This window comes from Ascaphus truei, chromosome 10 (assembly GCF_040206685.1).
Source record: "Ascaphus truei isolate aAscTru1 chromosome 10, aAscTru1.hap1, whole genome shotgun sequence".
In the NCBI taxonomy this organism is placed as follows: domain Eukaryota; kingdom Metazoa; phylum Chordata; class Amphibia; order Anura; family Ascaphidae; genus Ascaphus; species Ascaphus truei.
In genome coordinates, this window is record NC_134492.1 from 64,342,697 (window position 1) to 64,355,103 (window position 12,407).

General features: G+C 55.0%; 1 protein-coding gene across 4 annotated transcripts in view; it reads right to left on the bottom strand.

The window, feature by feature from the left end:
* Positions 1-12,407, bottom strand: part of AGL (amylo-alpha-1,6-glucosidase and 4-alpha-glucanotransferase) — a 340,722-nt gene that overhangs the window by 73,438 nt on the left and 254,877 nt on the right. For all 4 annotated transcript variants that reach the window (XM_075617125.1, XM_075617126.1, XM_075617123.1 and 1 more), the window contains exons 24-25: positions 10,927-11,102; positions 8,629-8,731 (exon numbers count right to left, since the gene is read on the bottom strand). In XM_075617125.1, coding sequence (XP_075473240.1) covers positions 8,629-8,731; positions 10,927-11,102 — 279 coding nt within the window. The remainder of the gene's footprint in view (positions 1-8,628; positions 8,732-10,926; positions 11,103-12,407) is intronic.

A 12,407-nucleotide genomic window follows, 5' to 3' on the forward strand; every position in this document is an offset into this window, starting at 1 on the left:
GACGGCGGTCCTATGCCGCTGATCAATCTCCCCAGTTGATGTATGTTGTTTACATGTTTTTTCTTTTCCCTTATGTGTCCCAAGTACCTACTGTGTCCACCCCCCCCCACACTGTCTCCTCCACGAGTGGCCCCCCGCTGAAGCCCTGCACAGAACTGAGTACTGCAGGGGAACAGAAGCGGCGCCGTAGCGACCCGATACATCCAAGAGCAACACTAGTAAAACAAGGTCAGTTCCCCACAACAACATGCCTCTAACCTTTATATCTCATAACACTAAGGGTCTAAACTCACCATGCAAACGAAGGATAGCACTCACTGACTACAAAAAAAAGGGAGCGGACTTCATCCTACTCCAGGAAACGCACTTCAGTACCTCTAGTGCGCCCAAATATTTTGATAAACAATATAATCAAGTATTCCTATCCTCCGCTCCAGAAAAAAAAAGGGGGGTAGCAATCCTAGTCCATAATAAAGTAGGCCTAGTAGTGGATAAGGTAAAGAAAGACCGAGAGGGGAGGTTCCTGATGCTCATAGGGTCCATCAACATGCTCCCCATAACAATAGCCACGCTGTATGCCCCCAACACCCATGAAGCAGAATTCTTTACGAAGACATTCGGCATTATAAAAAAGTTTAGCGAAGGAGCCCTAATCCTAGGCGGGGACTTCAACGTGGCTATGAACACAACCCTAGATCGCTCAGGTCCCCATAAGTGCAGAACCAACCCCCGATCTTCCGCGCTAGCACAAGGTCTGAAAGACCTTCACCTAATAGATGCATGGAGAGAAAGCCACCCGCTAGAAAAACTCTACACTTTCTACTCACACCCACACGACTCATTCAGTAGAATCGATTACTTCTTTATCTCTAGCAGACTGGTCTCCGCGGTCACCCACACAGGGATCCATGATATTTCATGGTCGGACCATGCACCGATCGAGCTAAGGTGCGCGCAGATAGGGCTGGAAAGGCCAAGAGCAAATTGGAAACTAAATGACTCCCTCCTAAAGATCCCAGACCTTGAGAGAAAAATCAAAGAGGAGATTAAATACTTTTTCAGTGAAAATAAGGACAGCGTTGACTCACACATAACCCTCTGGGAGGCACACAAAGCAACACTGAGGGGGGTTTTGATTAGTATGGGAGCCCGCAAGAAAAAGGAGCGCAACGCAAAAATTATTAAGGTGCAAGCAGAACTAAAACAGCACTGGGAACAACATAGGCGGTCACCTGACGCAGAGACCCTGCGACAAATTAAAGACACCCAGACAAAGCTGAATCTTCTGCTCACCTCCCAGGCTGAGAAAGCGTTAAGTTGGTCAAAGAGAAGATTTTTCGAGAAAGCAAACAAACCAGATACCTTACTAGCCAATATGATTAACTCTAAAACGCACAATTATAGTATCCAAGCGTTACGACGTGAATCAGGGGAAATTACTGCCAACCCCAAGCAAATTGTACGGGAATTTAAAGATTTCTATGCAAAATTATATGACGGGGATAAAGTAAACAGATCACCAGCGAACAAGGTGGCCCTGGAGAATTTTCTAGCAAGTTCAAATATACCCTGTTTGAGCGAGGTGGACAGAGAGGTGATGGGCAGAGATTTTACAATGGAGGAATTAGCGGAGGTTATGAAAAACCTGAAACCCTCTAAAGCCCCGGGCCCAGACGGGTACTCGAATCTTTACTACAAAAAGTTTAGGAAACAATTGGCCCCTTACTTACTACGTATGTTTAACCAAGTGTTGAACGGATCCCCATTCCCGAGCCAAATGCTCCAAGCGTCCATCTCAGTAATACACAAGACAGGGAAAGACCCGCAGGACTGTAAGAGCTACAGGCCTATATCCCTCATTAATTCGGACATCAAAATCTATTCCAAATTACTGGCCAATAGAGTGAGTCTAATCCTACCCAGACTGGTGCACCCAGATCAAGTCGGGTTTATCCAGGGTCGACAAGCATCGGATAATACCCGACGAATTATTGATCTGATAGAAATAGCCAATCACAATGATATACCAGTTATGGCGCTCAGTCTGGATGCGGAAAAAGCGTTTGATAGGATAGACTGGCCATACCTGGAGGCCACGCTTGGAGCGTTCGGAATGGGCAACAAATTAATAAAAGCTATATTTGCGCTATATTCAACCCCGTCGGCAAGGGTGACCCACCAGGGATTCGCTTCAGACCCCTTTCAAATTAAGAGCGGTACGCGACAGGGATGCCCGCTCTCCCCCCTCCTCTTTGCACTGTGTATGGAGCCGTTGGCGGCCCAGATCCGGGATAGCAAAGATATTTCAGGTATTGCCATCGGAAACCAGACGCATAAGGTGGCACTCTATGCGGATGACGTGTTCCTGACAGTATCCAGGCCCCTTACCTCTCTGCCGAACCTGTTCGAGGTATTGGGACGGTTCAACAGGGTCTCCGGGTTCAAGATAAATCAGAGCAAATCGGAGGCCATTAACATAAATCTCCCCAAACACGTAGAAAAATTAATTGCCCTTAACTTCAATTTCCGCTGGCAGAAGCAACAAATCAAATATCTGGGAGTCAATATCACAAGGACATATAATACCATCGGCCAAGCCAACTACCCGCAACTGATGCGGACCCTGAGAGAGGATCTCCATAAGTGGGCTAAAAACAAGATCTCATGGATTGGCAAAATCCACTGCGTAAAAATGAATTTGCTCCCTCGCCTTTTGTATCTTTTTCAAACGCTCCCAGTGCCGTTAAATTTGAAGGAAACTCTCTCCCTCCAAATTGAGATAGATAAGTTTATCTGGGGAGGCAAAAAGGCGAGAGTGAGCAAAAAGATAATGCGCACACAAACAGGGGCGGGAGGACTAGCGGTACCTTGTTTGTTATCATACTACCGAGCGGCTCAATTATGTCAAATTGTGCAATGGCACACTGACCCCGACTCTAAAAGATGGGTCGCGGTAGAACGAGAGGCATGCTCCCCATTGGAACTCGAGCATCTGATCTGGTACCCCAAGAAGGTGCGCAATAGCACCAAACTGCCGTTATCCTCAATGACCAACTCGCTATCTATCTGGGCAGGCGCCAGGCTTAAGTGTGGCCTGACTAGCAGGGCATCGGGTATGACACCAATTTGGAATAACCCCCTCTTTGCTCCGGGCCAATCTAGCACAAACTTCTCTATCTGGAAACAAAACAATATAAAGCGTTTGGTGGATCTGGAGGGGAGACAAGGCATAAAAATTTTCGAATTAGTCAAATCCGACCACCATATTCCTAATGCCGAGATCTTTAGGTACCTCCAGATCAGGGCGTTCTATCAAAAAGTTCAGCCAAAGTCCCCTATGTCAAACTTCGAAAAGCTCTGTCGATCAGGGACATCCACGGTGAGACTTACATCGCAGATGTATAAGGAGGTAACCGGTTCTAGCAAGACAGTGAAGGAAAAAAACAGATATATGACCCAATGGGAAACAGACCTAGGTGAGGAGCTAGAGGTAGATGACTGGACCAAGATAGTGACGGCAACCTCTAAAAGCTCCATGTGTACAACCTTAAGGGAGAATGCATATAAGGTAATGATGCGCTGGTACCACACTCCCGCTAAATTAGCCAAATTTCTGCCCAGTTACTCCCCATTGTGTCCAAGACAATGTGGACAGCAGGCAGACTTGTTGCACATGCTGTGGTCCTGCCCCAAAATCGTCCCAGTCTGGGACTCAATTAAAGACTGGTTGAACATAATCACAGGTAAACCCGTCCCATTAGACCCATGGCTGTTCCTCCTGAACAGGCCAGCAACCGGGTTCACTAAAGGCGAAAACAAACTGATAGCTCACTTTGCTATGGCGATGAGGGGGGAGACTGCAGCACGATGGAAACAAAACATAATCCCTTCAATTTCAAACATTAGACATAGAATTTGGACGGTATGCCAGATGGAAATGCTAACAAGCTTAGTCAATGACACTGGCGAAAATTTTGAAAAAGTATGGGCACCATGGATAGCCCAGAAAGATATCCGGGGAGTGGAGAGGTCCTCAATTTGGCTTTAATAGGAACAAATGCGTTCTCCCTTAAGGGAGTGCTTATTGACGGAACCTACAACACACTAGGATAGAAACGCCCACCCCCCCCCCCCCCCCCACCCCATCACCTCGTAGGACCAAGAAGGGACACACAAGACAATGAGAGAGACAAATCAGTTACGAACCGGACGTCCTACGGGGTACGCAGAAAGTCCTCAGACGCAGAGAACCAGTATGGGGGAGGCAGAAGCGGACCCACGGAAGGAGATCCCCCTAACCCCCATACTCCCCCCCCCCCCCTCCCCTTTCTCGCTTCCCCTTTTCCATCCCCCTTGTCTGTCGTCCCCCCCCCTCCCACCCCCCCCCGGGTCCTAACCGGAGATCCCCCCCCCCAGTATGTCTGTCGGTCTTCCCAGTTTGTCCAAAGACGTCCACCAATTTACAGAAGAATTGTCACATGCAGTAAACTGTCACGGTACGCGGCTGAGAGATTATCTACTGTATGTATATTATGTACTGAACAAAATAAAAAATTTAAGTTGAAAAAAAAAAAAGAAAGATACAGAGCGCCAGTGCAGGGGGTGATTGGCAGATACAGATACAGAGCGCCAGTGCTGGGGGTGATTGAAAGATACAGAGCGCCAGTGCAGGGGGTGATTGGCAGCTGCAGATACAGATACAGAGCGCCAGTGCTGGGGGTGATTGAAAGATACAGAGCGCCAGTGCTGGGGGTGATTGGCAGATACAGATACAGAGCGCCAGTGCTGGGGGTGATTGAAAGATACAAAGCGCCAGTGCAGGGGGTGATTGGCAGATACAGATACAGAGCGCCAGTGCTGGGGGTGATTGGCAGCTGCAGATACAGAGCGCCAGTGCTGGGGGTGATTGGCAGCTGCAGATACAGAGCGCCAGTGCTGGGGGTGATTGGCAGCTGCAGATACAGAGCGCCAGTGCTGGGGGTGATTGGCAGATACAGAGCGCCAGTGCTGGGGGTGATTGGCAGCTGCAGATACAGAGCGCCAGTGCTGGGGGTTATTGGCAGATACAGATACAGAGCGCCAGTGCTGGGGGTGATTGGCAGCTGCAGATACAGAGCGCCAGTGCTGGGGGTGATTGGCAGATACAGAGCGCCAGTGCTGGGGGTGATTGGCAGATACAGATACAGAGCGCCAGTGCTGGGGGTGATTGGCAGATACAGAGCGCCAGTGCTGGGGGTGATTGGCAGATACAGATACAGAGCGCCAGTGCTGGGGGTGATTGGCAGCTGCAGATACAGAGCGCCAGTGCTAGGGGTGATTGGCAGATACAGAGCGCCAGTGCTGGGGGTGATTGGCAGATACAGAGCGCCAGTGCTGGGGGTGATTGGAAGCTGCAGATACAGAGCGCCAGTGCTGGGGGTGATTGGCAGATACAGAGCGCCAGTGCTGGGGGTGATTGGCAGATACAGATACAGAGCGCCAGTGCTGGGGGTGATTGGCAGATACAGAACGCCAGTGCTGGGGGTGATTGGCAGATACAGAGCGCCAGTGCTGGGGGTGATTGGCAGATACAGAGCGCCAATGCTGGGGGTGATTGGCAGATACAGATAAAGAGCGCCAGTGCTGGGGGTGATTGGCAAATACAGAGCGCCAGTGCTGGGGGTGATTAGCAGATACAGAGCGCCAGTGCTGGGGGTGATTGGCAGATACAGATACAGAGCGCCAGTGCTGGGGCTGATTGGCAGCTGCAGATACAGAGCGCCAGTGCTGGGGGTGATTGGCAGCTGCAGATACAGAGCGCCAGTGCTGGGGGTGATTGGCAGATACAGAGCGCCAGTGCTGGGGGTGATTGGCAGATACAGATACAGAGCGCCAGTGCTGGGGGTGATTGGCAGATACAGAGCGCCAGTGCTGGGGGTGATTGGCAGATACAGATACAGAGCGCCAGTGCTGGGGGTGATTGGCAGCTGCAGATACAGAGCGCCAGTGCTAGGGGTGATTGGCAGATACAGAGCGCCAGTGCTGGGGGTGATTGGCAGATACAGAGCGCCAGTGCTGGGGGTGATTGGAAGCTGCAGATACAGAGCGCCAGTGCTGGAGGTGATTGGCAGATACAGAGCGCCAGTGCTGGGGGTGATTGGCAGATACAGATACAGAGCGCCAGTGCTGGGGGTGATTGGCAGATACAGAGCGCCAGTGCTGGGGGTGATTGGCAGCTGCAGATACAGAGCGCCAGTGCTAGGGGTGATTGGCAGATACAGATACAGAGCGCCAGAGCTGGGGGTGATTGGCAGATACAGAGCGCCAGTGCTGGGGGTGATTGGCAGATACAGAGCGCCAGTGCTGGGGGTGATTGGCAGATACAGAGCGCCAGTGCATGGGGTGATTGGCAGATACAGAGCGCCAGTGCTGGGGGTGATTGGCAGCTGCAGATACAGAGCGCCAGTGCTAGGGGTGATTGGCAGATACAGAGCGCCAGTGCTGGGGGTGATTGGCAGATACAGAGCACCAGTGCTGGGGGTGATTGGCAGATACAGAGCGCCAGTGCTGGGGGTGATTGGCAGCTGCAGATACAGAGCGCCAGTGCTGGGGGTGATTGGCAGATACAAAGCGCCAGTGCTGGGGGTGATTGGCAGATACAGAGCGCCAGTGCTGGGGGTGATTGGCAGATACAGAGCGCCAGTGCTGGGGGTGATTGGCAGATACAGAGCGCCAGTGCTGGGGGTGATTGGCAGATACAGAGCGCCAGTGCTGGGGTGATTGGCAGATACAGAGCGCCAGTGCTGGGGGTGATTGGCAGCTGCAGATACAGAGCGCCAGTGCTGGGGGTGATTGGCAGATACAGAGCGCCAGTGCTGGGGGTGATTGGCAGATACAGAGCGCCAGTGCTGGGGGTGATTGGCAGATACAGAGCGCCAGTGCTGGGGGTGATTGGCAGATACAGAGCGCCAGTGCTGGGGGTGATTGGCAGCTGCAGATACAGAGCGCCAGTGCTGGGGGTGATTGGCAGATACAGAGCGCCAGTGCTGAGGGTGATTGGCAGATACAGAGCGCCAGTGCTGGGGGTGATTGGCAGCTGCAGATACAGAGCGCCAGTGCTGGGGGTGATTGGCAGATACAGAGCGCCAGTGCTGGGGGTGATTGGCAGCTGCAGATACAGAGCGCCAGTGCTGGGGGTGATTGGCAGCTGCAGATACAGAGCGCCAGTGCTGGGGGTGATTGGCAGATACAGATACAGAGCGCCAGTGCTGGGGGTGATTGGCAGATACAGAGCGCCAGTGCTGGGGGTGATTGGCAGATACAGAGCGCCAGTGCTGGGGGTGATTGGCAGATACAGAGCGCCAGTGCTGAGGGTGATTGGCAGATACAGAGCGCCAGTGCTGGGGGTGATTGGCAGATACAGAGCGCCAGTGCTGGGGGTGATTGGCAGATACAGAGCTGGGGGTGATTGGCAGATACAGAGCGCCAGTGCTGGGGGTGATTGGCAGATACAGAGCGCCAGTGCTGGGGGTGATTGGCAGATACAGAGCGCCAGTGCAGGGGGTGATTGGCAGCTGCAGATACAGAGCGCCAGTGCTGGGGGTGATTGGCAGATACAGAGCGCCAGTGCTGGGGGTGATTGGCAGATACAGAGCGCCAGTGCTGGGGGTGATTGGCAGATACAGAGCGCCAGTGCTGGGGGTGATTGGCAGATACAGATACAAAGCGCCAGTGCTGGGGGTGATTGGCAGATACAGATACAGAGCGCCAGTGCTGGGGGTGATTGGCAGATACAGAGCGCCAGTGCTGGGGGTGATTGGCAGATACAGAGCGCCAGTGCTGGGGGTGATTGGCAGATACAGAGCGCCAGTGCTGGGGGTGATTGGCAGATACAGATACAGAGCGCCAGTGCTGGGGGTGATTGGCAGATACAGATACAGAGCGCCAGTGCTGGGGGTGATTGGCAGATACAGAGCGCCAGTGCTGGGGGTGATTGGCAGATACAGATACAGAGCGCCAGTGCTGGGGGTGATTGGCAGATACAGAGCGCCAGTGCTGGGGGTGATTGGCAGATACAGAGCGCCAGTGCTGGGGGTGATTGTGCTTGCAGGCCCTGTAGTCACTGTGCAGGGAGCAGAACAGGGAAATCTCTGGAAGAAGGTCCCGGCAGGTACCCCCAGTACCCCCAGTTAAGTCTGTGTATTGTCTGTATTTGTACTGTTGTGGATATACGTTTCCAATAAATGAATGGAATAACCGCTTGTGTTTCTGCCTGGCGATATTGATCCCTGGTATTAGTCCTGGTCTCCCGTGACAGGCTGTTTGCGAGTCTCTCTGACACGGTGTGTGATGGCAGCAGAACATGTTTACAGAGATTCTGAAGAAAGTACAATAATTACCAATTTGAATTAAACAGACCCAGAGAAAGTGGAAACAGACTTGTTTTTACGAAGCAATGAAGTAACTGTGACTTTAGGGGACATTGGATGTTTCTAAGGAAACCGATTCCATTGAGAAGATGTTTTTAAAAAAAATACAATGTTTGTCCCGCCATGTGCAGTAATGGGAGTGACGTTGAGCGCTTCACATACAACATACAATCTGCAGGTGGCTGTCCCGTGTACTGATGCGTGTTACACGCTTCCTCACCTGGCCTCGATGTGACGCCCAGTGATAAGCAGCAAACCTCTCAGAGATATGAACGTGTCCCGTCCCCAGCAGCGGAAAATCCCAGAGGAGAAATGGGGCAGTCCTGGGGAGAGAGGGGAAATCCCGCAGGGGGTTTGTTAACAGGACACTGCCAGCAGCTTCTCAGCCTCTGCAGTGCAATCACCCAGCAGCTTCTCAGCCTCTGCAGTGCAATCACCCAGCAGCCTCTCTGCCTCAGCAGTGCAATCCCCCAGCAGCCTCTCTGCCACTGCAGTGCAATCACCCAGCAGCCTCTCTGCCTCTGCAGTGCAATCACACAGCAGCCTCTCTGCCTGTGCAGTGGAATCACACAGCAGCTTCTCAGCCTCTGCAGTGCAATCACCCAGCAGCCTCTCTGCCTCAGCAGTGCAATCCCCCAGCAGCCTCTCTGCCTCTGCAGTGCAATCACCCAGCAGCCTCTCTGCCTCTGCAGTGGAATCACACAGCAGCTTCTCAGCCTCTGCAGTGCAATCACCCAGCAGCCTCTCTGCCTCTGCAGTGCAATCACCCAGCAGCCTCTCTGCCACTGCAGTGCAATCACCCAGCAGCCTCTCTGCCTCTGCAGTGGGATCACACAGCAGCTTCTCAGCCTCTGCAGTGCAATCACCCAGCAGCCTCTCTGCCTCAGCAGTGCAATCCCCCAGCAGCGTCTCTGCCTCTGCAGTGCAATCACCAGCAGCCTCTCTGCCTCTGCAGCGCGATCACCCAGCAGCCTCTCTGCCTCTGCAGCGCAATCCCCCAGCAGCCTCTCTGCCTCTGCAGCGCAATCACCAAGCAGCCTCTCTGCCTCTGCAGTGGGATCACCCAGCAGCCTCTCTGCCTCTACAGCGCAATCACCCAGCAGCCTCTCTGCCTCTGCAGTGTTATCCCCAGCAGCCTCTCTGCCTCTGCAGCGCAATCACCCAGCAGCCTCTCTGCCTCTGCAGCACGATCACCCAGCAGCCTCTCTGCCTCTGCAGTTGGATCACCCAGCAGCCTCTCTGCTTCTGCAGCGCAATCCCCCAGCAGCCTCTCTGCCTCTGCAGCGCAATCACCCAGCAGCCTCTCTGCCTCTGCAGTGGGATCACCCAGCAGCCTCTCTGCCTCTGCAGCGCAATCACCCAGCAGCTTTCTACCTCTGCAGCCTCTACCTCTGTGTAATCCCCCAGCAGCCTCTCTGCCTCTGCAGCGTAATCCCCCAGCAGCCTCTCTGCCTCTGCAGTGCAATCACCCAGCAGCCTCTCTGCCTCTGCAGCGCGATCACCCAGCAGCCTCTCTGCTTCTGCAGCACAATGCCCCAGCAGCCTCTCTGCCTCTGCAGCGCGATCACCCAGCAGCCTCTCTGCTTCTGCAGCACAATGCCCCAGCAGCCTCTCTGCCTCTGCAGCGCAATCACCCAGCAGCCTCTCTGCCTCTGCAGTGGGATCACCCAGCAGCCTCTCTGCCTCTGCAGCGCAATCACCCAGCAGCCTCTCTACCTCTGCAGTGTTATCCCCAGCAGCCTCTCTGCCTCTGCAGCGCAATCACCCAGCAGCCTCTCTGCCTCTGCAGCGCAATCACCCAACAGCCTCTCTGCCTTTGTAGTGTTATCCCCAGCAGCCTCTCTGCAGCGTAATCCCCCAGCAGCCTCTCTGCCTTTGCAGCATAATCACCCAGCAGCCTCTCTGCCTCTGCAGTGGGATCACCCAGCAGCCTCTCTGCCCCTGCAGCGCAATGACCCAGCAGCCTCTCTGCCTCTGCAGCGCAATGACCCAGCAGCCTCTCTGCCTCTGCAGTGGCATCACACAGCAGCCTCTCTGCCTCTGCAGCGCGATCACCCAGCAGCCTCTCTGCCTCTGCAGTGGGATCACACAGCAGACTCTCTGCCTCTGCAGCGCAATCACCCAGCAGCCTCTCTGCCTCTGCAGTGGGATCACACAGCAGACTCTCTGCCTCTGCAGCGCGATCACCCAGCAGCCTCTCTGCCTCTGCAGTGGGATCACACAGCAGACTCTCTGCCTCTGTAGCGCAATCACCCAGCAGCCTCTCTGCCTCTGCAGTGGGATCACACAGCAGACTCTCTGCCTCTCTGCCTCTGCAGCGCAATCACCCAGCAGCCTCTCTGCCTCTGTAGTGGGATCACCCAGCAGCCTTTCTGTCTCTGCAGCGCAATCACCCAGCAGCCTCTCTGCCTCTGCAGTGGGATTACACAGAAGCCTCTGCCTTGCCCAGGCCAAACACGCTAATGCACATATATAGCTACAGTATATGATCTGCGTGCGTCACGGGGCTCGTTATTACCAGCTGCTAATGAGGGGCAGCACTGCTCCTTCTCCTGCGTGATGTTGTTCAGGCGGTACGGCACGTCTGGCAGTGACGGTGACAGCAGCGGCAGGGCCGGGAACCTGCCCACTCCGCACATCTGCATAGAGCCCAGCGCCAGGTGCTTCACAAAGCTCGAGCCGTTCTGTACGAAGCTGCAGGGAGGAGATCGGTTAATGTGGATGAGGACCTTTCACCGCCACTGCTGTTCAGTTACCCCAGACAGAGAGCCAGGACAGCCACAGAGGACAGGGAGCCACCAATGACAGCCACCGGGGACAGGGAGCCATGAGGACAGGCTCCGAGGACAGCCGCCTAGGAGTGACGCAGATGGCAGCCACAGAGGACAGCCAGGGGGAAAACTACTGGGGACAGCAACAAGGGAATAGAGCACCATGAGGACAGTCACCGAAGACAGAGCCACCGAGGACAGTTGCCAAGGACAACCACTGAGGACAGGGAGCCACTGAGGACAGTCGCCGAGGACTTCCAAAGAGGACAGGGAGCCACTGGGGACAGCCACCGAGGACAGGGAGCCACCGAGGACAGTTGCAGAGGGCAGCCACAGAGGACAGGGAGCCATCGGGGACAGAGAGCCACGAGGACCGTCACTGAGGAATCACAGAGGACAGGGGGCCGCTGAGGACAGTGAGCGAGGACAGGGAGTCACCGAGGACAGCCACCGAGGACAGTTACCGAGGACAGCCACCGAGGACAGCCACCGAGGTCAGCCGCCAAGGAGAGTTACCGAGGGCAGCCACAGAGGAAAGGGAGTCACCGAGGTACAGCCACCTAGGACAGTCGCCGGGGATACAGAACCACTGAGGCAGCCGCCGAGGACAGCCATAGAGGACAGGGAGCCACTGAGGCAGCCGCCGAGGACAGGGAGCCATTGACGCAGCCGCCGAGGACAGCCACAGAGGACAGGGAGCCACTGAGGCAGCCGCCGGGGACAGCCACAGAGGACAGGGAGCCATTGAGGCAGCCGCCGAGGACAGCCACAGAGGACAGGGAGCCATTGAGGCAGCCGCCGAGGACAGCCACAGAGGACAGGGAGCCATTGAGGCAGCCGCCGAGGACAGCCACAGAGGACAGGGAGCCACTGAGGCAGCCGCAGAGGACAGCCACAGAGGATAGGGAGCCATTGAGGCAGCCGCCGAGGACAGGGAGCCATTGAGGCAGCCACAGAGGACAGGGAGCCATTGAGGCAGCCGCCGAGGACAGGGAGCCATTGAGGCAGCCGCCGGGGACAGCCACAGAGGACAGGGAGCCATTGAGGCAGCCGCCGAGGACAGCCACAGAGGACAGGGAGCCACTGAGGCAGCCGCAGAGGACAGCCACAGAGGATAGGGAGCCATTGAGGCAGCCGCCGAGGACAGGGAGCCATTGAGGCAGCCACAGAGGACAGGGAGCCATTGAGGCAGCCGCCGAGGACAGCCACAGAGGATAGGGAGCCATTG